Source organism: Otolemur garnettii, unplaced genomic scaffold (genome assembly GCF_000181295.1).
Source record: "Otolemur garnettii isolate 467f Iridium unplaced genomic scaffold, OtoGar3 scaffold00006, whole genome shotgun sequence".
NCBI lineage: Eukaryota > Metazoa > Chordata > Mammalia > Primates > Galagidae > Otolemur > Otolemur garnettii.
In genome coordinates, this window is record NW_003852401.1 from 30,788,757 (window position 1) to 30,814,450 (window position 25,694).

Sequence of the window (25,694 nt, forward strand, 5' to 3'; positions counted from 1 at the left end):
AATCATCTCTGTCTTTTGGGAGTGTTACCAAGTCTTTGAAATTTGATGTGTATGTTATAGTCATCACATTCTCAACGTAAGGTTCGGTAACATTATGCTGCTGGTGATGACATATTAGACAGAGAAGCTCCAGAGGAAGCAGTAGCTTTCTCAAACGTGCCATTTAGGATGGTTGCAAGGCACCAACTCCACCTTTCATACCCCAGTGTCATCCGTGTTATGTCAACCAAACCAGTCCTGCTTTGTTGGCCTCTCCCTCTGGCACGAACCTTTGGTTGCTCTACCTGATTGGCAAGTGGTTTAAGTTCATTAGCCTATAGACCAAGACAATACAGCAGCAATCAGTACCTGCATCCCACCTCACCCCAGCCCTAGGGACAATGCTTAGAAGAAAAAGAATTGATGAGCTATAAATAATTGTATAGAATCATTTGTCACCTCTTCCCACCCCCATCCAATCTGATATACTCTTGGAATAAGGATGATGAAGTTATGAGGCACATTCCTCAAACTGAATAGAAAGGAACTTGAGTTCAAAAGTCACTAGGCCACATCAGGACTTTGTCATCCTGCCCAGACTGTGAGCTGCTGCAGCCTCATCCACAAATCAGGCAAATATCTATTTTTAATTACTTAATAAGAAAATGGAAGGTAAAATGAGAAAAGATACCAAGAAAGTACTTTGAGGTTTTAAGGTAGGATGGTTTAGGTCTCTCTCTTTATTAGCATTAAAAGTCTTGCATTTGGAAACCTCCTCAACTCCCAGCAAACTGAATGGTTCAGTGCTCGGTTTTAAGTCCTTCCTTCATCTTTCCTTCCTTCCCTTCCTTCCTCCCTCCCTTCCTTCCTTCCTTTTTTCTTTCCTTTCCAGGTCAGTGTATATTCCTAATCACATCAGAAGCTTAGAAATCTTTATAATAAATGTAGTTTCATATGTACAAAAGCAAGTTTTTAACACAATTGTCTCATTTGTTTGAAGTTTTATGTCCCAGTGTAAAGGTAGTTTGAAATTCAAAACCAAATTGTTCCCGTTAGAAACAGTCAGCTAAGATAGAAGTTCTGGGTTTCACAGGTGTGCTTTACGGAAGCTGAACTTCTGGAAACAGCTAAATCATCCAGGGAACACATGCCGAGTGAGAAGCTCCTTGTGTGACGTCTGATCAATATAAAATTGTTATTGGATCATCTCTGATCCTATCACCTCCCAATAGGCTTTTCCAGGACTTTTCCTTACTGCGGTGTTCCCTGGGATTAGTTATACTTTCTCTGTTTATGAGTCTGGCCATAAAAATATTCATAGGATAGGCTGGCTATATCCTCAAATACCTAAATCAAGTGCCATATATAACTGAAAATGATATTAAAATTTTTGTCCACATAAACTATCAGATACATTTACAGCCATAAAGTTTGTGTGCAATTAAAAATAGTATGCAATTGCACGCTTTATTTACAGTATATATTTCTCACAAACCTTCATGTACTATAAACCAGCCTCAAAACATGCATATAAGTATATTTAAATTTGGCAAAGTAACAATATTTTCATCTGTATTTCTAAATCTGCAAAAATAATAATAATTAATATTTGAAATAAAAATAGTATTTAACATTTGCTGAGTATCTACCATGCATCAGTTTAAATTACATTAATTTTAACCCTTAAATATTACCAAGTGGGTATCAATTTCACCACTTTACAGGTAATTAAATAAAATTCAGAAATACTAAATGAACTGCCCAAGATCATTGACCAGAGGACCTATTTGAACCTAGAGTTTTCTAGTTCAAAACTATCTTCTACTAGGCAGGGTGTGGTGACTCAGGCCTCTCAGCACGTTGGGAGGTCAAGTGGGAGAATTGCTTGAGGCCAGGAGTTTGAGACCAACCTAGGCAATAGTAAAACCCCATATCTATGAAGAGAAAAAGAGAAAGTATTCTTTACCCCCACAACTTGCCACTCTCTGTATTGTTCTTACATGGACCAAGCCAATTTTTCTCTCTCATTAATCTTATACAGTGGGCTGAATATGTATTAGTTATTTCTATCGGATAGATTAAGGTTCAGTGGAGTTTGATGATTTGACCAAGATCAAATAGCCAGTAAATTCTAGAACTGAACTTTTAATGCCACCATGCTCTAATTCTAGTATTCATTTTTTTCTGATTTCTGGGATGGATTCATCTATATTGATGATGACAAGGACATAGCTCTAGCTTGTCCTAGGTAGCCTTTTTAATTTTTTAAATTCCATATTAAAAATTTTTCTTGCCTGTTGCCAAATTTCTTTGGAGTTGTATGGCCTTGAATTGATTCCTATGGCTGAAAATTTTTTGAAAACAAAAAAACCCCTCCAAAATCAAATCTATCAAAACTAAATTTTTGTCTTACAAGACCCTTGCATGTTTCAAAGTTACGTTAAAATCATGGCCAACCTTACACACCATTTCTAAATCAGAGAAACTTTGTTTTCTCCCCTTTCCCCAGATTGCCAGTGCCTTTGTCCACTTTCTTTTCACTTCTTTAGTGCTGGTTGACCCAGACAGCTGTGACCCATCTAACGCTCAGCCTAAACATCTTCTGTGTCTCTTGGTAGCCTTACAGGAAATCTTAGCACCAAAACTGGTTCTCTCTCTTCTCTCCTACACTCACCCCCAATTCATTTTTCTTTGTTGAAAGAATTTCTCGTAACTAATTTGAGAAAAACAGAGTTCCTCACAGACACTACTCCAATATTATGCCTTTCCCAGATATTTTCATTGGCATTGACAATGTTAAATTTTTTAATGAAGGATTTCAGACCACATTACAAGCTAGGGAAGGGTAAGTAGGACTGGCCTACATGGCATGATGTCCTGGAAAATCCCCCAAAGCATCTGATTGTCTCCACTTCCTCAAACTGCAGTTGGCCTTGTTTCAGAAATGCTTGGAGCAGAAAAGCAGTGAGGTATGAAAGACTTAAAGTCACCATGTTCTATTTCATATTACTGCTTTATGAACTGCATCTATGATTATGATACTCAGCATGAAAAATTCCCTCTTGCACACATAAACTAAGGATAGTAATGTTCCAGGATAAATGGCAACTATTTACAAAGTGAGATGGAATTATGAAACCTATCATAGTGACAAGGTGAACACAATGGTGTAATGAGCTTATATGGTATGATATGTATTGTACCGTGAAAAAGGGCACCATGGATTTGTTTAGAGACACTCTGTCTGGTGCTAAATTTACTTCCAGAATGACAACTTATGTATTTCTTGATTAATGTAATTGCTGTTCATGGAGTACCTACTATGGGCAATCTAATGCCAGGGGATTTGACCGTGAACAAAATAAAGTCCTTGTCCTCATGGTGCTCAGTTGGGGAAACAGATGACAAAGAAAGGAATAACCAGAGGTTGTGGACAATATACTATGACTGTACTATGAATTTGTATTTTTCTGTTATCTTTGCAGTCTAATATTTGCTGCATTTTCTTCTTTCTTGAGAATTCAATATGGTATTCCTCCCTTACCCTAAAATGTTCAGAGGCCCCTGGAGGATGCCATCAATTATATGTTCCTGTTCATGTTTTCCACCCCAAATTTAATGCCTTTTTCATCTTAAAAAAGCCCTTATCAAGCACTGTGGCAGAAACTTTTGTAGTGTAAGGTGTGACTGTGAAACTAGCACAAATTTATTTTTCCTTTATTCACAATTTCACAGATAAAAGGTTCATTCTTACATGTTAGCCACTTTAGCATGCTATTTTTTTCTTTTTCTTTTTTATTGAGTTGAGTGAGAACTTTGGGCCTTTTAACTTAAAGGAATCATTTCATGGCTTCTCTTTGGCATATCTGAATGGCCAATATCACTACTCTTTTTTAAAAAAATTGATGCAAAATAAGGTTTATTTTAGATAAAAGAAGGAATAGGATGGAATTTGTCAGAAGCTGTTGGAGGTGAAAATAAACAACAATTTGGTGGTGTTAGAAAGAGAGGTGGTGTTCTTAAAACCGTGTCGGTGGTGAAAAGATTCTGATACCTGTACTAAAAAATGGAGCACAAAAGGCACTTAAAATGACAAGACTAAAAATGTAAACAAGGTGTTTTTTGCAGGATTCATATCGTGTTCTCAGAACACATTGCAATAAGAAGTTTTTATCATAAGGTGCATGTCACTCATGAGTCAGTCTTTATGCTGAATAAGGAGACAGCATCATTGAAAATGAGCTACTCAAATTCAGCCAGTTGGCAAGTTAGGTACAAACATTACTATCTTTGTGCTTTGGGGCCAGGATGAGGTAAACTAAGGGTGAGTTGAACACAAGCACTGTGATATCTCAACAGTGGATTTGATAACCAAGATAGCTACTAAGTAACTAGCAGGTCAGGAGTCTAGACAACCTGGGTCTGTGGGCCAAAGGAGGATTCATGTTCCAGATGGGATAGAGTGGGATGGGATTCCATTATGGCACTACTCAGAATGGCATGCAATTTAAAACTTATGAATTGTTCATTTCTGGAATTTTCTATTAATATTGTTTGACAAAGATTGATTGCTGGCAACTGAAACTTCAGATAAAGAGGGATTACTTGATTAGTCCCATCCTTGCAATAGTTTTCTTTTTCTTGTGTACTGGTCTTATCCAGAAAGTTGTTTCCTACCTCCCTCTCCATCCCTTTCCTCATCCTGACTTCCATTTTAGCAGAGGCTACATTATAGTGCCCCTGTTGGCTTAGGATTTATGGAAGTGTTTATTTGATTTATTAAAAACATCCCCAGGTATCCATGAAATAACTAAATGACCCTCGTGCATAAACAGAACTGCAAACTTGTGAACCAAGGAAAGAAATTAGGTATAAAAATCCTTAGCCACAGCATAAATGCGACAGTTATCTTCCCCAGCTCTCTTGCAAAACAAATGATATATTGAGATTGCTACTCATAGACATAGTCATTGAAAACTATATAGTTTCTTTGAAAGAGAAGAAATTCTCATCTGCACATTTTTGCTGTCTAGCTAAAGAGTCGCTTTGTACATGGAACACTTTCCAGCTATCAGGCCTGTATCTCAACAAAAACATGCCATGAGCAGAAGTTTGTCTTTAGTATTCTTCCTTGTCCCTTTCAGTATCCTACCCTTTTTCACATTATTTCTCACATGTTAGACGTTCCCAATTTTCTCACCCTCTCTGGAAGGCCACCTTCAGCTATAAAATATTGTCATTGATAAAACTCCATTAAAACTTGTCTGCGCAATTGTAAGAGGGACTCTACCTACCAAATGCAAACATTGTAACCTAATTCTTTGCACCCTCAAATTAACCTGAAACCATACAAAAAAAGAAACTACCTCAAACAAATAATTTTTTTCTTCCATACCATTTCTTTCTAAGGCAATAAAGAATTTTAAAAAGGTCAATTTCAATTTAAAAATAAAAACAAAAAACAAAACTTATCTGTTCAGTGGTCATTTTTACTTAAGGTCCTAACCTTTATGGCAGTACAAAATCTGGACTGTGGCAGATCAATCAAATAAATCATTTTCTCTGTAGGTTAAACCACAGGGAATGTCTGATTTCAAACCTTTTTGACCTGTAAAAAGTCATTTTTTGTGTGGTTCAGTAGATTTCACGGTGTCCTAGGTTAGACACTGTGGAAAAATCAGAAGACCATAGCACTTGACCTATCTCTGTGCTTTACTTCTAGATAATTCCAGCAAATTATTTCACATCTTTGAGCTTTAACTTCCCCATCTGTAAAAAGGAGGGTAACCACCTTGACCTCTTGCCAAGTTTTTGAGGAGAACAAGTACATACACATAATCACCACTGGCAAAGAGTAAAGTGGTGCAAGGAAGAAAAGAATAATTATTTGTGGTTATTTTTCATAACATGGCAGCCTATTTAAAATGTATAAGCCTCCATAAACTACCAAAGGTGAATTTGGATGGCCTCAGAGATGCCGGTCAACCTACACTGTCAGCTGTATGTCATTGCTTCTTTCTTCTTTTGGTTCCCTATGACTATAATATTTAAAAAACCCAAACCTTACGGGACTGTTTTATGACACGTGTCATATGAAATTTTAATTTTTCTATTTATAGTGATAGAGAAGAAAGGGAATGGAGTCAGTGGAATACAGATCTCCAACCACTAAAATAAACCTATAAGTACATGCATTTTGATCTCCTCCAGCAAAAAAAAAAAAAAATTAAAATAAAAATCACTGATTAGAATATATCACTTGACATGAAGGTGGTATGAAAATCTTGATATTTTTGTCAAGAACTGTAGAGTATACAGAAATATAATGCATTCAGTGTAATCACTCCTTGGGAGAAGATTCTAGGAGTAATTACATTTCACATAGGAGTTTCTTGGCCTGGTTTAGTCCATTCATAGGCTTCAGGTGGTCTGGAAACTAACTGGAGTTGTGTGGAACAGTTTGAAAGTGTGTGTTTATATATATGTGTGTGTGTGTGTGTGTGTGCATACTTATATATACATATATGCATACTTACATATACATAAAACATATATATGTATACATGCATATATATATTTTGTTATACATATTTTGTTCCCCTCCTTCCTGGGGGACAGACTCAGTGGTTTTTATCAGATTCTTAAAGGGATCCTTATCTCATAAAAGGTTAAAATTGATTTATTTGACATGAATTTCTCAGTTTAAGAAAAATAATGTGTTTTTATGTATCTGTTGAATTGTTAAAATCATCAATGCTTAGTAGTTTTTTTTAATTTTGAAGACCTGAAAAATTGGCAGTTTAAAAATTAAACAAAAACATAACTTAAACCACTTTCTGGTCCTTATAACAAGTTTGTTTAAAACAATGTCTTTTAGATATTGCTTCTCCAATTTACTTATAATTTTCCTAATCTGTTGTGCCCTAATGCCTTTTTCTTTCTTTTCTTTCTGGCTGTTGGGTTATACTTCCTGGTTTTACAGGATGACCAAAAACATTGGTGATGATGGAGGTGGTGATGACAACACGTTCAACTTCAGCTGGAAGGTGTTCTGCAGCTGGGACTACCTGATTGGCAATCCTGAAACAGCAGACAACAAATTCAATTCCATCACCATGAACTTTAAGGTAATGACATGATCTTTAAAAGCCTGTTATTTGTGTTTCTAAGAATAAAATGAGAGGTTTTCCATACGGTCTAGAGAGTGCATTATTTTGACAATTAGAAGAAAGATTAACTCATCAGTTCTGCCTACTGGGATCAGGGCCTGGGTCTGATTATGACTGGAAAATATCTAATGAACATAAAAGCTCTATTATTCCTTGAGGACTTTTTTTCTTAAATCTGGCACTAAAGTAATGTTACTTGCTTGTAACAGGAGATCAGCAGTAATCAGAATCAGGTTTTTTAAATTATAGAACAATGCTCACTAATTATTTATAGGAATGAGTCAGAACAATATTTAAAGTGACTCTAAAACATTATTTTGTACTTTAAGAAATTGTACTGGAAGAAAATATCTTTTAGAATAAAGATGATCCTAGTACAAGTCCAATCAGTTTGTTTGCAAGACTTCCTTCTGCTTTGTCTCACTTGCCATCACTTACAGGCAATAGCCACCTGGTTTGGGAAATCCCAGGTTTAGTTTATATTGTCATTCCTCACATTTTGATGTTTGCTAAGCTAATTCCTGTGTCCATGATACTTTTTAGTGGCTAAGACATTCCTTTTTGTTTTGTTTTGTTTTGTCTGGGTACAGGAAGCTATAATAGAAGAAAGAGCAGCCCAAGTAGAAGAAAATATCCACTTGATCAGATTCCTGAGGTTTCTTGCTAACTTCTTCGTGTTCCTAACACTTGGCGGGAGTGGATACCTCATCTTTTGGGCAGTGAAGCGATCCCAGGAATTTGCACAGCAGGATCCTGACACCCTTGGGTGGTGGGAAAAAAATGAAGTTCGTTTCTGCATGCTTATTCTGTGCTTATCACCTGCTGTTTGTGATTTTGTCAGTTCTGTTTCTATGATGGAATAGTAAATGAGACCACTCTTTACCTACCCGCAACCTGCCTTACAGTTCACCAACTCCATTGCACACTTTTCACTATACTCCAGTCTTGTTTCTAAGTCGTGCTGTTTTTCATTTTATCACTTGAGGAAAAGTTAGTCAGAAGAGCTATTAGGAAACATACGGACTGACCACATGTTACAGATAGGAATGGTGAATCTCAGGAGACTGTGTGATGTATTTATGTTCACAAAGTTATGAGAAGCATCAGGGTAGGAACCTAACAGTCTTGATTTCCAGTCTAAAACTCCTTCTATGACCCTATGTTGCTTTCTTCATAAATCCCACATCTGTCCTTGAAAGATCCAGTGGTTGACTGGGTTATTTGAAGCAGCCATGATGCAGCCCTTGGTCCCTGCATTGATCTCATTGGAATCGTTCAGATGACCTCCCTAACTTGGCTTCTCTCTGTTTCACTAGAAGCCTAACTTTCCCTCGATTTGCCGTCTACTCCTTCCCCCCATCTGACTTCTCCTTCCTCCAAATGCTTTTCAGAGAGGAAGGCTAGCTCTTTACTAGGAATTAAACTTTATGATTTTTATTTGTTTTTAGCAAATCTACCCTTTTAGCAGATCACAGAAAGGAGGCTAGGGGTATATCCTTAGAATCAAGAAATAACTGGGCTCGGCGCCTATAGCTCAACCGGCTAAGGCGCCAGCCACGTACACCTAAGGTGGCGGGTTCGAATCCCCAGCCCGGACCCGCCAGAACAACAATGACGGCTGCAACCAAAAAAAATAGCCGGGCGTTGTGGCGGGCGCCTGTGGTCCCAGCTACTTGGGAGGCGGAGGCAGGAGACTCGCTTGAGCCCAGGAGTTGGAGGTTGCTGTGAGCTGTAATGCCACGGCACTCTGCCCAGGGGGACAGCTTGAGGCTCTGTCTCAAAAAAAAAAAAAAAAGAAATAACTGGATATGAGTTGTTGCTAGGGCCTGTTCTCTTTCATAAGTATTCTAGCATACAATGTGACATTGGTTTGAGCTTGGGCATTTTCAGTGTATGTGCAGAGTTAGGCTGTGGGAAGTGTAGACTTCCCACACTGAAATTTTGCAAGAGTCCTGTAGACCAAAACATTAAGATAAGTCTTCACGAGGATAGAATTTCCTAAAATGTCTGGAATAGCAAATGATATAATCTATTTACCAAAAAAGGGTCCAAATAAAAACATTATAGGTGTTTTAAAGGTACTGCCAATAAAGATTGAGGTCCATACATCTTAAAGACTGTAATGTAGTCATTTCATGAACACCTATAAAATAAGTCGTTAGGCAGAGGAATTGTATTTATTTAAAAGAAATGAACACGTTATACCATTTACTAAGTTTGCTTTTAAAATTCCCTCTTATAATTGTAATAGTACATGTAGGCAAAATTATGTCGCTTTGGCCCATGGTTCACATTGATCATATTTTTGTATAAATAAATCATATTAAAATATGGGTAGCTGATTATCATTCAAAGAATCACACTTTGCAAGAACCTCTTTAGCATCTATTTCAAGCAACTCCTGAGTCCTGAGGCCATTGGGGGGTAATAATGGAGATTCATGAATAACTTTACAAATTTGAAGACACTGAATTTAAATTTACTTTATATAAGATTGCACAGGATTTGCCAGGATTTTATATTAGGCTAAAATTATATCATGCTGATTTTATATTATGTCATGCTGAGTTTAGATCCTGTTGGTCATACTTATATAATGCTCTTAATAAAAATGGCACAAACATATTAGCAATTATTTTCTAAATATAGTTTTGTAGTTATAACCAAAATATGAAGTCCACAGGGGAAACTAGAAAATGTTTAGTGGTGACAATTTGAGCCAAATTGGGAAAGATAATCACTGGAGTTACTTGAAATCTTTTTTTCCCATTACAAAATTAATACATGTTTAGACTCTTTCCTTTGCATTAATTTAGCCTAATAATATAATAATAAGTGCATGTAACAACCAAGAGATAAGAACCACATTTCTTACTGTTGGTGTTTCTATCCTCTCTTTCTCTCTCGTCCTCATTCTCCTGTATTGCTCTCTTGCCTTTGGCATTTATAGATCAGTCTTTCACTTTTAAAACTTTCTATCTTGGCTTTCATAACATTATGTCATGTGTTCTCAAGTCGTTTCTCTGAATTTCCTCTCTTTCCATCGGTAAAACACATTACATTTTTGTGTGTGTTCCTAAAAGTTTGCATTCCCTAGGATTTAGCATTTAGTCCTAATCCCATTTCAGAGAGTTCAACAATTTTAACTAATTGAATTGGCCCATATGTTGATGATGGTAACATTTGTATTTCCAGTCAGGACTTCTTCCTCAAGCAAATCATTTTTCTATTTTCTCTGGAGGTCTTGTGAAGTGCATCGCCGTATTAGGATCAGCTGCCATGTAGAACAGTATGTTTCTCTTGGTAGAAGGTGGTACAAATTGCCTTCCCCACTACCCTGGGAAGCAGACTATTACTAGTGGCACATACACACACTCCTAAACGTGTATATATGGAGAGTATGAGTTGAGTATTGTCTTTGTTGTTTCATTCAGATCTAATTTTAAAATTGCATGAAATAATCCTTTTTAGTTTTACAATAGATTAAAGGAACCTAGCTGAGAATCTTCCAAAATTCTGGAAGAAAACAGTAATACTTTCTTTCTTTCTTTTTTCTTTTTCTTCTTTTTTTTTTTTTATTGAGGCAGAGTCTTACTATGTCGCCCTTGGTAGAGTGCTATGGCAGCACAGCTCACAGCAACCTCAAACTCTTGGCTTTAAGCAATTCTCTTGCCTCAGCCTCCCAAGTAGCTGGGACTACAGTCACCCACCACAACACCCAGCTATTTTTTGGTTGTTGTTGTCCTTGTTTAGCTGGTCTGGGCTGCGTTCAAACCCACCAGCCTCAGGGTTAATGGCTGGCACTGTAACCACTGTGCTGTGGGGGCCAAGCCACAGTAATGCATTCTAAACACCTTTAACCTAGTTCCTTCCTTGTGTCTCCTTATAGATGAACATGGTGATGTCCCTCCTGGGGATGTTCTGCCCAACACTGTTTGACTTATTTGCTGAGTTGGAAGACTACCACCCTCTCATTGCTTTGAAATGGCTACTGGTGCGCATTTTTGCTCTTCTCTTAGGCAACCTGTATGTATTTATTCTTGCCTTGATGGATGAGATTAACAATAAGGTAAGCCTGTGTCTGGACTGTCCTTGCTTTCAGTGTTAAATTCCCATTTTCAAGGTCATCAGAAGTGCCTTTGAAACCTGTGTTGTTTTTCTTTTTGTTTCCATGCCTTTGCTTTCCAGATCGAAGAGGAGAAGCTAGTGAAGGCCAATATTACCCTGTGGGAAGCCAACATGATCAAGGCTTACAATGACTCCCTCTCTGGAAATAGCACTGGGGCACCTTTCTTTGTTCACCCTGCAGATGTGCCTCGAGGACCCTGCTGGGAAACAATGGTGGGACAGGTAATGCTACCTACAAAAGTGTATGGCATTCAGTGAGTGGATGCCAGAGTCAGAGCAAAGTCAAGATTTTTTCCAAAATAGTACTCAGGTTTTTTTATTGCTTATTAATAAAAGTAGCTAATGTTTATTGAATGTTTGCTATGTGCTGGCTCTGAATTTCATATACATCAATATTTTCTCATTCAGTTCTATATCCATCCTGTGAAGTATTATTATTACTTGTATATCCCTTTTATAATTTTATATTAAAAAGGGATAGTTTAAAATGGTATGAGGAGATGCTTTCTATCTGTTTGTGTTGTGATAAAGCACCCAGCTTTAGATGCAGGCTCAAGCAAGTATTTAAATGCAACTCTAGTGTTACTTGTTTACTATAAAACAAAACAAAAAGTAGATTCTTTGGGGAGCATACATTAATTTTAGTTATTTCAATCCTGTCAAATGATTTTCCCTTAAGAGTTAAAGGAAATACTATTTTAAGGTATTTGTATTCTTGATGATTTTGTAAAGGATCCCAGTGCAAGACTAAGTGGTATTTTTACCAGAGAAAGAAATAACATTTCATGTGACTTTTTATCCAATAAGGAAAAGCAAGGTAAACAAAACAAAACAAAAAACACGAAAAAATCTACTACAATTCTCTTATTTCTATAAAGATCTGATTTATATTTTGAAGAATTTATGATCTTATTTCACTAGAATTGACATCATTAATGTGCATTTCACAAACTGACTTGGGGCATTAGTTTTTCATTGAGAACAAAGATTTTAAAATATCTCATAGTGATTCTGTTTGTTACATAATAGTTCTGTTACAGCAGTAATGTAGGCATGTGAAATTATTTCAATAATTTTTAATACACTTATTTTTGTAAGATAAGAGAAGAAATTGAGGAATTATCATTAGTCTTATGAAACTCATAGAACTTAAATATGTATGTACATCATTAGCTATCTTTAGCTTCAATAGATGCTTATCAAACTTAAGTTAGTCAACTGTGATTTCAATTGTGGAGGAAAAAGAAGGTAAATGTATGTAATTAGACATATGTCATTGAAGACTGAGTATAAAGAGTATGGTATAATTAAGAATTTTATTTTACTTTACTTGTTAAACATTCAGGGGCCAGATTAAATCCCTTACTCAAGTAAATAATTATCTGATTTGTAGACATGCAAATTTCATACATCTAGACATGTATGAAATATATATATGACATGAAAATGGAATAAATAAATGGAATGAGATAGAATACATGAAATGAGATGGAATAAAAGTTGTCTGTACTTGGTAGAGAGGTACTTATGATTCAGGGTATGGTAGGAATAATGGTCCTCCAAAATTACCCATGTCCTAATCCCTAGAACTATGGCTATAGTTCCATTTACATGGCAAAATGGATATTGTAGATGAGTTTAAGTTAAAGATGTTTGGTTAGAAAAGTCATCGTGGATTATTTGAGTGGACCTAATGAAATTATAATAGTCTTTGTAAGTGGGACTCAAAAGAGGCAAAGTCACAAAACTGAGATATGAGATTGGAAGTGATGTGCTTTAAAGATGGAGAAGGGGACCAGAGCTAAGGGGGTAAGTAGCCTTTAAAGAAGCTGGAGAAGGCAGGAAGTAGATTCTACCCCCCTGTATACTTTGATTTTAGACTTTATACTTCTAGAACTATAAGAAGTAAAAGTGCTTTATTTTAAGCCACTAAGTTTGTGGTAATTTGTTACAGCCTCAATAAGAAATGAATACACAATATTTCACAGACTTTAATGTTTCAAGTTTCCTTGAAATGAAGTAAGGTGATGGTGCTTAACATGAGTCTGTTTTTACCACATCTAAGCTTCTCCCTAATCTAGAGCATGGTATTCAAGAAAGGAAATAAAAATACAAAATATAGTTTGGACAAACTCAAAGATTTGACACATTCTCTTCTGTAAATCCTAGAAGGCAGATGTAAGGGCTAAGAAACCTTCAACAGGTAAATACCTAGTGAACAAAGTTAATAGAATCAGCCATACAGGAATATATGAGAAGAGGGAGGGGGGATTAACTAACTACGAGAATATTTACATTTTGGATGCAAAAGCTTTTGAGATATTCCCACACATACTGACTTAAAATACTAAAGGCAATACCACTCACTGGCTCTTCCTCATGAAGCCCCTAGACTTGCAGCCTGTCTTGTCCTTTACTGTTGTTTCTCCTGCCTGTAGGGATTCTTCTGGCTTCATCATCTTTCCTTGCTGCCATTCACACTTGGATTTCCTTCTCCTCTTTCACCTTTCCTTCTCCAGAGGAGCATGAAGCCCTTGTGGGAAGGTCTGCAGGAGCTGCCTGGGGAAGGGGTTGGGCTCCAACTGGAATGTTGATGAGGCAGGTGGAATCTTTGGGAACACACAAAGCATACAGGATGGATCTCTGAGTGCTGACAGGTCTGGCTTCTGAGAGATCAGTATCTATATCCATGTATCTGGAAAATTCCTATCCTTTAATTACTGAAAATATGACTCCAGAATAAATAGTAAGGGCAGCTTCTGTGCAGTTAATGCTGTAAGTGCACCCTAAAGGCTCAGTCATTGTTCTGTGAGAACATTCCAGATGTTTCCGCTCTGCTCCATGGATGTCCTCTGCTTTGATTCTCCTCAAGGATCCTGTGGGACTCAAGGACCTCTCACTTTTGAACATAAGATAATTTGAAATTGACTGGGCATGGTGGTGCCCACCTGTGTTCCTGGCTACTGAGAAGGCTGAGGGGAGAGGATCCCTTGAGCCAGGAGCTCAAGGTTCCAGTGAGCTATGATCGTGCTGCTGCCCTCCAGCCTGGGTGGCAGAGCAAGTCTTTGTTTCCTAAAAAAAAAAGAAAAAAAAAGATATTTTGATGACTTCTTTACCTCTCACATATCCCCAAGTGCTCCCAGTCTCACCTGCAGTGGCATTTGATAGGCAGGCAGCAAGCAGAGCCCTTCCTGGGGGGTAGCTATTGGTGCCAGATACCGAGCTCTGCATTCGGGGGAAGGAGAGAAAGCAACAGCAGGAGGTAATAGCAGCTTTGGCTAAGATGTATTTAATATTTCTCATATGCCAAGCATTACCTCCTTGAATTACCCTCTGTGATACATTACTAGCCATGATTCCTATTTTATAAATGAGAAAACTGAGAGTTAGAGAGGCGATTTGCTCCAAACTTCCCAGCAAGTCAGTGATAGGAGCCCAACCCAAGCCTAATAGTCAGCTTACAGTTGTGTCCTTATTCCCAGCGCTGAATTGTCCCCAGAAGCATCATCAGCCTCAGTGCACACTCTGCCCACTCCTGCCCAGAATGCTGTAGTCTGTGGATCTTGTTGACCTCCTTGCCTGATGTTTTCTCTTTACCTATGAGTGACCGATTCTGCACAGACATCTGACTAGATGTCATGCAAAGGTTTTAGGCATGATGCTCAACAGGAGGCTGGGCTCCCTGACCTGACACCCTGACAAGCACACTGGGAGCTGGGCACAGAGCAGGTCCCCAAGATGTGCCGAGTCAGCATTTTTTTGGATTCCCTTCTCTTTAAACTGAATTTCTCCCATGGTATGTGAATAAACTTTTTTTCTTTTTCATTTTTAGCCAGGGTTTTCTTTTGTCACTCATGTTAGAGTGCTGTGGCACCATCATAACTCACTGGAACCTCAAACGTCTGGGCTCAAGTGATCCTTCTGCCTCAGATTCCTGAGTAGCTAGGATTACAAGCATGAATCACCATATCTGGCTAGTTTTTCTAATTTTTGCAAGGAGGCAATCTCACTCTTGCTCAGGCTGGTCTTGTACTCCTGGCCACAGCTATCCTCCAGCCTCAGCCTCTCAAAGTACTAGAATTACAGGCGTAAGCCACCATGCTCGGAAACACAATAGACATATAAAAATAAGCCTCCGGATTATCCTCTCTAGAGATAGAAGAGGGACATATTTTTTAATTTTAAATTTTTAATCCTCTACAGGCATCTTATGTGAAAGGTCACATAACTTTCTATGCTTGGGAAAGAACAAGATTTCAACCACTGGGATGAGGCTGATTAGGAGGAGGCGGGGGACATCCCCACCACTGTGAAGAGTTTTCTCACCTGAGGAAGTCTTCCACACCTGGCAGTGAAAATGTAAAAATATGTCTCCCCTCCTCCCAGCCTACCTGTAACCAGTGTAATTATTAGAATCTGAACTCGACATGACCTGGGGAAAGGGAAGGAGAACATGAGTGGGAAAAATTATGTCCAGAAGTAACCACATATTTATTCCATATATCTTGAGGGCACACCATGTGGCAGGCATTGTGCTAGACACGGCAGACACAAAGGGGAACAAATAAAGGCCAGAATTGAAAATTCACAATGGCAACCAGCACTGCAAGGATCAAATCTGTGGACTCTGAGAACATTTCATAGGGAGCTTACCCTTGTCAGGGAGGCGAAGGAGGTTTTGCTAAATTAGCAATGCCATAAGGATGCATATTAGTTGCATAAACTGACTCAAGAAAGAAGTGAAGTAAGAATGATGGAGCAGAGCGAGGACCATGTGCAAAAACACTGTGGACTGAAGGAGGGTGGAGTTTGGAGGTCTGGAAAAAGGCCAATGGGACTGGAGTAGAGACGACAAAGGGAAGAGCAATGCAAGAAGGAGACAGAGAGCTGGACGAGAGTCGAACTGTGCAGGAGCTTTCAGATTAGGCAGAGTCCTCGCTCCCTCTTGGCTGGTGTTTTGTTCCTGTTACTGCAGGAAAGGACAGCGTGCAGCCCCTACAGACAGCGTCTGGGCTGGCTGCGAGCATATCCCACCTTTACCCCGCCCTCCTCTGCTGTCACCACGTGGAGTGTTAATACTTACTGAGCCACCTTAGACTGGCGGGACATGGGAGCTGGTGGATAAATGTGTCCCTCTTCTGTCTCCAGAGCAGATGGTCTTGAGGCTTATTTTGTATGTCTACTAAGTGGGTTCCCAGAGGTACTGACACCTGCTTGTCCCAGGTGTGACAGCTTCTATACTGTAGTGACAGCTTCTACCCTACCTTGGGGAAAGGCTTTCTCTCCGTTGCTGCTTCATTCTTCCCACTCCCCACTCCTGTGCTTTGAAATCACTTCCCCAAAGGTACTGGGCTTACCAGCCCTTGTCACAGGCACTGCTTTTGGTGAGAGCCAAAGCTAAAACTGTGTCTTATATTTTTAAATTTCAGTGTTTACTTTTATTTTTATTGTGTTTACAGGTAATATATATTCATAGCAGATGATATATACACTTCAAATAAAGCTTATTAACACTAAAAGATAGATCAGATAAATGATATTTTAGATAGTATTTGGACATGGCAGGAACTGTGAAGGTGGTGTGTGACTGACTGTCTGGGGTGTAGGAGGCACCACTGTAAGATATGAGGTTGGAACTCAACCTCGTGACTCCTACGCAAATAAATGGCCTTTTGCCCCATGAAAAGAGTCTTCCTCCCTAGTTATTTTAAAGGGGAGACTGTGTAGGTAGCAGGAAATAAAACCAAAGACTTCTCATATTATGGAAGAGCACTCTGCATTTCTGTCAAAATAAATATTGCTACATGCCCAGTGTCTTAGCTTTAGGGCACAAATTACTGAGAAGGAACAGCATGGTTCGTGAGCATGAACCATCAGGTTCAACATTTATAATTGCATGTCTCCTCTTACATTTATTGCCCATTGTCATGTGAGTTCTTTGCGTTCTGTGAGGAAATAGTGAACTTCCCCTTTGACCCACAGCACAAACATTTTACACACAAATTCAAGTCCATACCGCTGTGGTCATCAGTTTCTAACTTTCTAGACCTTTTCTAGGCCTATATATACATCTTATGCAAATTCATATGCATATATGAATATGCACACAGAATTTATTGTTAATAAATGAATGCATTCTATATATACCATTTTGTACATTTTAAAAAACATTTTGTATCAGATTGTAGAATTTTAGCCTTTTAAAAAAATTTTGTTGAAATATAATTCACATGCCGTACAGTTCACCCATATACAGTATACAATCCAATGGTTTCTAGTATATTCTCAGAATATATAGTTAAGAGATTACAATATTTGATTTTGTGGACCTTCATTTTGTTTTATTTAATTAATTTTCTTTTTATAATTATGATTCTTATTTTTTATTGTTCAGGATTCATTAAGGGTACAAAGAATTATGTTATACTGATTACATTTGTTAGGTACAGTCCCTCTTATAATTGTGTCCCTCCCCCAAGAGGTGTGCCCTAGACTATGACCCCCCATCATCCTCCCTTCTCCCCTCTTCCAGCTCCCTTGTTCCCTACCCCCACCTTGTATTAGATCATTTTCTGCTTCCATATTAGAATTGAGTACATTGGATTCTTGATTCTCCATTCTTGTGATGCTTTACTAAGAAGAATGTGTTCCAATTCAATCCAAAAGTTTAGTACAAAAGATGTAAAGTGTCCATCTTTTTTAATGGCTGAATAGTATTTCATGGTATACATATACCACAGCTTGTTAATCCATTCCTGGTTGGTGGGCATTTAGGCTATTTCCACATTTTGACGATTGTAAATTGAGCTGTGATAAACAGTCTAGTGCAAATGTCCTTATGATAAAAGGATTTTTTTTCTTTTGAGTAGATGCCCAATAATGGAATTGTAGGATCAAATGGGAGGTCTATTTTTAGTTCTTTGAGGATTCTTCATACTTCCTTCCAAAAAGGTTGTATTAGTTTGCAGTCCCACCAGCAGTCTAAAAGTGTTCCCTTCTCTCCACATCCATGCCAGCAGTTGTAGCTATGAGACTTTGTGATGTGCGCCATTCTCACTGGGGTTACTTGATAATCTCAGGGTGGTTTTGATTTGCATTTCTCTGATCATTAGGGATGGTGAGCATTTTTTCATATGTTCATTAGTCATTCTTCTGTCTTCTTTAGGGAAGGTTCTATTCATGTCTCTTGCCCAGTGATATATGGGATTGTTGATCTTTTTTTGTTGATTAATTTGAGTTCTCTGTAGATCCTTGTTATTAAGCTTTTGTCCAATTCATAATAGGCAAGTATCTTCTCCCATTCTGAAGGTTGTCTGTTTGCTTTCATTGTTGTCTCCTTAGCTGTACAGAAGCTTTTCGGTTTTATTAAGTTTCATTTATTTATTTTGTTGTACTTGCCCCAGAAGTCTTCTTCATAAAATCTTTCCCCAGGCCAATATCTTCACGGTTTTTCCCCTACACTTTCTTCGGGGATTTTTATTGTGTCATGTCTTAGATTTAGGTCTTTTTTCCATCTTGAATCAGTTTTTATAAGTGGTGAGAAGCGTAGGTCCAGTTTCAGTCTTTTATGTGTGGTAATCCAGTTCTCCCAGCACCATTTAATGAATAGGGATTCTTTCCTCCAGTGTATGTTCTTGTTTGGTTTATCAAAGATCATCTGGCTCTAAGATGTTAGTGTCATCTCATGGTTTTTTATTCAGCTCCAAATGTCTATGTCTCTATTTTATGCCAATACCATACTGTTTTGATCACTGTGGCCTTATAGTATAGCTAACGTCTGGTAGGGTGATCCCCCCAGCTTTGGTTTTTATTATTTAATTAATTTTCTCCAGAGTATATTTCAATTTACTCCAAATTTTATTTGGAAGAAGCACTACTTTTATAGTTGTACTGAAAGATTTGTATGCTTTTATGAATATCACTATAAGATATGTTTCTAAAAATGAATTTTCTTGATTAAATTCCAAACACTTCAAAATGTGATAAGTCTTAACAAATTTCCCCCGACACTGTGCCAGTTTAACTTCCCCATCAGCTGCTGCCAGTCCATGTTTACTGCACCTACACCAACTTGGAAAAGTCTGGATTCTTAAACGTTTATCATCCTATGAGTTAACAACCCATTATTTTAGTTTGCATTTTGATAATGTGGGGTGTTAGTATTTTTCAATGTTTTAATAGACTCTTTGTATGTTCTTCTATGAATTTTTTATTTGTGCCTTTTGCCAAGATTTTTCTCTATTGGTTTTCTCATCTATTTTCATACTGATTTATAAAAGTTTTTATTGTGTTAGGAATACTAACTCTCATGTATGTTACAAATGTATTTTCCAAGTTTGCCTTTTAACTTGGTAAATAGGGTTATTTGCCATCCAACAGTTTAAACCTTCTGTGTGGTCAATATCTTCCTGTCTGGTTCTGGTTCTTGTGTCATGCTTATAAAAATTTCTCAGTAAAAAGACTTTTGATACAGTGAATGGAAAATAATTATTTTTTTGACTAACGAAATAGGGGTGATACACTTTTCATTTACTAAATACGTCTAATATTTTTTCCCTTTACCATTAATTTCAGTCTTTAAGCCAATAACTTTTTAGAACCATGACAAAATTGATGTCTACCCTAGGCCCACTGGAGAACAGAACTGTGTGTTTTAACAGATACTGTCTCAACAGGAATTTGTGCGGCTGACAGTCTCTGATGTTCTGACCACCTACGTCACAATCCTCATTGGAGACTTTCTCAGGGCATGTTTTGTGAGATTTTGCAATTACTGCTGGTGCTGGGATTTGGAATATGGATATGTAAGTATCATAAGTATCATACTGATTTTTCTCTTATCAGATTCTTTTCTTTGTGAGTAATCATTTATATACCCTATACAAGACAAAGATATTGCAGAGTTCTCTGGATGGATCACCTTTTTAGACATCAATAAATGAAGACCAATGAGTATGAGTATAATTCAGATGAGGGTAGACTTGATTTCATGGTTTACAACATTCTAGTAAAATCAGCACAGGATGACTCAATGTAGTGGATGTCAACCTGTTAAAATGTTGAACTCAGTAAATGTTGGCCCCAACATCAGCACCTCTCTCCCACAAGCCCATGCTGGCCTTTCTAGAAGCAGAACAGCATGGCTAGTATCAAGTACATACTCTGTCAATTCTTTAGAATTCTGTAAAGCTCCTCTCTAATGATCACATGTCAGTGAATGTGCAGTATTTTCTCTCCCTAATTCAGCTCCTCTGAGGCAGACATGGGGGTAGTGCAGAGAGGGGGATAAGAGGATTCAGTAAATATGATACTTGTTCTGTAAAGGTCACAGTCTAACAGGAGCTCAACAGAGACATGTGAAGGCAGTTATTCCAGTTTCAAAGAAGACCCTGTTTACTGACAGGTCTCTGTCAGGTGGTAGAGCTCAATTCTGGCAGTGGTACGTTTTTATTTATTTATCTTTTGCTTAACAGGCACCGATCAGGTTTGAACCCTCCACCCTTGGTACATGGGGCCAGCACTCTAACCATTTGAGCATGGGCATCCAGCCCAGTGGTACTTTCTTTTTTCTGAAACAATGGTATGGCTTTCTTGGGCCCCCAGTGGTTCTGGCTCTGTCACCAGCTTTCTCAATCCACTTCACCCAAGTCCAACTGCAGAGTCTGAGGACAGCCCTCTGTGGCACATTGTAGGCTTTTCACTGTCCTTCTTTTGCAAATAAAATTGGCTACTGTCATTCCAGGAAATATGACCCAGGGGTGATAGAGCTCATTTGCTTAAAATCTTCTGGTAGCTTTTAAGCACTTAGAGTGAATCCAAATCCCTTTGTAGGCCATCAACACCCTGTATGATCTGCTTCTTTTTCTTCTCTCTGGGCTCATTTGCTACCCCTTTTGCTCTGGCAGCACTGTTATTTGAACTGGGATAGGCACGGCAGGTGTGACGAATTGGTGGAGAGTGTGAGCAGTGAACCTCCTCTTTCTAGCTCCATCAAGGCAGCGCTTGTCTCTTGGCAGAACGCTGCCTCCTTTCAGGGCTGTGCCCATGGGGTCAATTCTGGCTTAGTGCTCTTGAGCCAGTGATGTTTCTCTCCTCATTAGGGAAGGAACATCCTTCATGGCTCCTCCCCACCACCTGTCTCATGCTCTTTAGTCTCTGGACTAAACAGTCTTCAGGACTGTTTTCAAGTTTCCAGGATAGATCCTCTGTCTGGCCTTCCGACACGGAGATGGTACCTTTCATGAGGTCATCTCGGTCACTCTCATTGCAGGTACCTTCGCGAATGAGCCAGAAGCAGTTAGGTAATGCTCTGTGGTGAACGACAGTGAGGTAATGCCCCCATCCGGGCTGCTGCTGGGCTCTTTCCCAGTCCCTGCTATGAGGTATTGGGCTGGCTTGGTTTCATTTTTATTTTCCCTGCCTGATTCAGCTCCTCTGAGGCAGACATAAAAATGGCCATTTCTTTCTGAGGCCATTGCTTGGCTTTTGCTTCCCTTTTATGCCTCGCAGCTTTCTTCTTAAGTGGTAGAAATTTTGCCTGCAAATATGAAGTCAGCGTAACATGGTCTGGATGCATAAAAGCAGTAATTAAGTGACTGTAATTTATTATTTATTAGGTGAGCACAAAGTACAGGAAAAAGACAAGTTCCTGTTTTAGGTCATAGAAAAAGAATTTTCTCCCATGTCACCTTTGGAAGGCTCTTTGGAGAAAAGCTCAGAATCAAAACAAGTTTTAAAACCTGAATGTTGGATGATGGATCTTTGATGTGGTCCTGTTATCACTGACCCACCATGTGGGTAGGTGACCCAGCTGAGTGCCCACTAGGTGAGAACTGTCATGAGCAAGCTCTGTGCCAGGGGATAAGGGAACACAGAGACTAGGCCGTAACCTACAGAGGAGTTGTGGCCTGCACATGAGGCCCGCAGGCTGGATTCAGCTAAGGGATATTTTTTGGTTTGGTCTGCCCAGTGTTGTTGCTGCTTATTTTTGTTTTTTATGAGCTAATAGTTAAAGAAAGGGAGATTTTTTTAAAAAGTGAATTTCTTGCTTTCCTTGACATATTGGTAGGCCTGACAATACTGGACCCACATTCACCTAGGGAAAAATTGGGAGAATTTGAGAAACTACTGCCCTCCTGCAGTCGGGATTTTCATTTGTCTGGCAAGCTTGCAATATAAATAAAGGCAAAAAAACCCACAAACCATAGAAGAAGCCAATTGCTAGGGGACTTGAGAGAGAGAGATGAGAAGAGAAGCGGGAGGGAGAGAGAAGAGACAGGGGAGGGAGAAGGAAGGGGCAGAGAGGTGTGCTCCAGTAGAAATGTAGACATTATGGAGGGGAAAGCATTTGAATGGGATTTAAGGTTGATCAGGATTTTAAGAGATGGGAGGAGTTCCTGGTTGAGGGACAATTGTAAGACATGGTCCCAAAGCTAGAAAACACGGCCCCGTGGGGGTAGATGCAGAACATTAAAATGAGGTGTTTGGGAGCACAGAGTGCTGACAAGGATGTTTCTCTGCTATTGTCTTGGACTGTCTAACTGACAATATGGGCATAGAAAGTATCTGTCATGACGGGAAGGAGAACCTGAGAAGGGCAGAGAAGGTACTTGAGAATTCTATCAGAACTAAGAGAGAAAACTGTGGACTAGAATTCTGCCGTATACACACACAAAAAGTATATTGGTTTTGTTGTTTTTTTCTTTTTACCCGAATTCCCCAAATAATGACAGTTCATTGTAGAAAATTGAGAAAAAAACAATAAAGCTAAATATGAAAGTAAAAAAATCTCAGATAATTTCCACCATTAATGAAATTATGTGAATTATTTATATGAAATAGTATTAGTATTATTTACATGTAGATAAACAAGTACTATACATCTATATTCAGTATTATAGATTTTTACATATATATATATGTATACAAGTACGTAGACAGATAGATAGATATAAATTGGCTGTGTGGAGTTTTTTTTTCATTCTAACAGTAACACCATTTCCTATGCCTTTATTTTTTTGACACAGAGCCTTGCTCTGTCACCCAGGTAAAGTGCAGTGGCATCATCTCACATAGTTCACAGCAATCTCAAATTCCTGAGCTCAAGTGATCCTCCTGCCTCAGCCTCCCAAGCATCTGGGACTACAAGTATCTACAATCATCCCCAGATGATTTTTCCATTTTTTAGTAGAGGTAGGGTCTCACTCTTGCTCAGGCTGGTCTTGAACCCCCAACTTCAAGCAATCCTCCCATCTCAGCCTCCCAGAGCACTAGGATTCCAGGTGTGAGCCTTTGTGCTCAGCCTCCCAGGCTTTTTAACGGTTGCATAATATTTTGCATGTAACTGTACTATAATTAATATGTTCAAATTTGTTATTAGTCTAATTATGTCTTATGTTTATGATAAATATTAGGATAGCATTGAATTATATCATGTAAATAAATATCTTCATAGATAAATCATAGTGGTGTGCATAAATTATTTCCTTATAATAAATTTCTCATAAGTTGAATTGCTCAGTCACAGAGAAAGTGTCTCTTAAAAAGCCCGTTCACTTGAATTACAGTAACCTCTGTAAAAGCCAATCTCTGTGGGCTCTTGCATCAGATTCCGAGATCCATACAATGCTAAAGTTGGGTGGAATTTTGAAATAATCAACCATAATGTTTATATTTGATATATGAAAAATTGAGTCTGTAAATTAAAATGAGGTTCTTTGGTAGCCGGAGAACAAATAAAGACAATGAATTGCCCTTCTGAACAAAAATACTGTGTTAAGCTGAATTGTCTATGGTTCCATCTGAGAGAGTTGGGTTACAAGTGATCCTGTATATTTTTCAAGTAATAAATTTATGGCCAAAGTATTATCACAAAAAACCTATGAACATAAACCAAGGTGAGAAAATTACTGGCTTGGAGCAGATTACTAGACCATGTAATGTAAGTTAGTATTTCCCAAGGCTTCCCTGAGCATGAGAGCTCTCAGTGTTTCTAAACAGTTCACTGACTCATGGGGAGCAGAATGGCTTTCACCAGAAGGGATTTAAACTGCTCTAATTCAGCACAAGGTGAGACCCTTATAAACTCTTCAGTGTTCTGCAACAGTTCAGGGAAGGATGTCTTTCACCTTAATTTGCATTGACACTATCCTTATGATTTATCAGTAAAATAAGTAAAAAAATTTCCAGGACATGGGATAAGGGTACATTCAGTCAAACCCAGTATCTTGTTTATAATTATATTTTTAGTATCATCCTTGTTCGATTTATATAAATGGAAGCTATAGAAGATTTCCTGGAGGTGTGATAAAAGGGATTCAAAATTATTCATAACTAAGTGGCACATGATTGACAGACCATCTGACCAGATTCTCTATTATACATTATACTGTCTTATATGTTTAAGTAGTACTTATGCATCAGAAAAGTCACAAAATAATTTACAAAATATGATTCCATGTAATCATGCAGAATGCTGTGAGGTTGTTATTACTATTTCTTCTTTATGGTAAACTGAGGCTTAGGGGATGTTAAATAATTTGATCAGAGACACATGGCTTGTCCATGGTAGGCCTCAGACCCATGTCTGATCAACTTCAAAGCCATCAACCAAATTTTCATCGTGTTGGAATTTCATTGTAATATTTAACCTCAGAATTTTCAAAAACTGCTAAAACATGAGTAATTGAAGAGCCAAACCTCTGGGTTTTAGAACTCGGGGTGCTCTTGGCTCAGACAGATTACTGGCAGTAGAACAGAGGTAGCAAGATAGGCTGAGATATAGAATTAGAAGATAAACTGATGTCCTCTAGCTGGGAACATGAAGATACTTTTCAGTGGCTCAGGGATATAGCATGGTCCAGCATGGACTCCTCGGTAAGGAGTCATCGACAACCCACGATGGGGTGAGAACATGGGAACAGGGCCAGTACAGGCTGCATTTGAAGGTCCACTGCATATGTGGACAGAGTCTATCTGCATTAACAGGATCCTACTCCCAACTTGGGTCAAAGAGCAAAGCCCAAAGGCTGCATCATCCTAGCAGATGAGGCTGGGTTTGTCTTAAACTGGTGTTTCTTAAATTTGAGCAAACATCAGATAGAATCCCCTGAGGCCCTGTGGAAATGCATCATTTCTGATTCAGTAGATCTGGGGCAAGGTGCTTTTCTAAAAGTTCCTAAGCACCCAGAAGGTGCTTTTCTAAAAGTTTCTAGGTGATGCTGCTGGTTCTCATCTGGGGCCACGCTCAAGAGTCTGGAGCCACAGCCCAGGCCAGCCTCTTTGTAGAGTGATTCCAGCTGGGACTTAAGTGATGCTGATCAGGTGATTCAGTGCAATGACAGAACTGATTCCCTCTGAGCTCCTGACTTGCACAGTGTTGGCATCTGCCCCAAGTAACTAAACTTGCAGAGAAAGAAT

At 38.5% G+C, this 25,694-nt stretch overlaps 1 protein-coding gene across 1 annotated transcript in view; it reads left to right on the forward strand.

Annotated features, from left to right (window-relative positions):
• Positions 1–25,694, forward strand: part of TMC1 (transmembrane channel like 1) — a 175,877-nt gene that overhangs the window by 123,312 nt on the left and 26,871 nt on the right. The window contains exons 10-14 of the mRNA XM_003783047.1: positions 6,962–7,106; positions 7,739–7,933; positions 11,038–11,217; positions 11,337–11,498; positions 19,952–20,080. Coding sequence (XP_003783095.1) covers positions 6,962–7,106; positions 7,739–7,933; positions 11,038–11,217; positions 11,337–11,498; positions 19,952–20,080 — 811 coding nt within the window. The remainder of the gene's footprint in view (positions 1–6,961; positions 7,107–7,738; positions 7,934–11,037; positions 11,218–11,336; positions 11,499–19,951; positions 20,081–25,694) is intronic.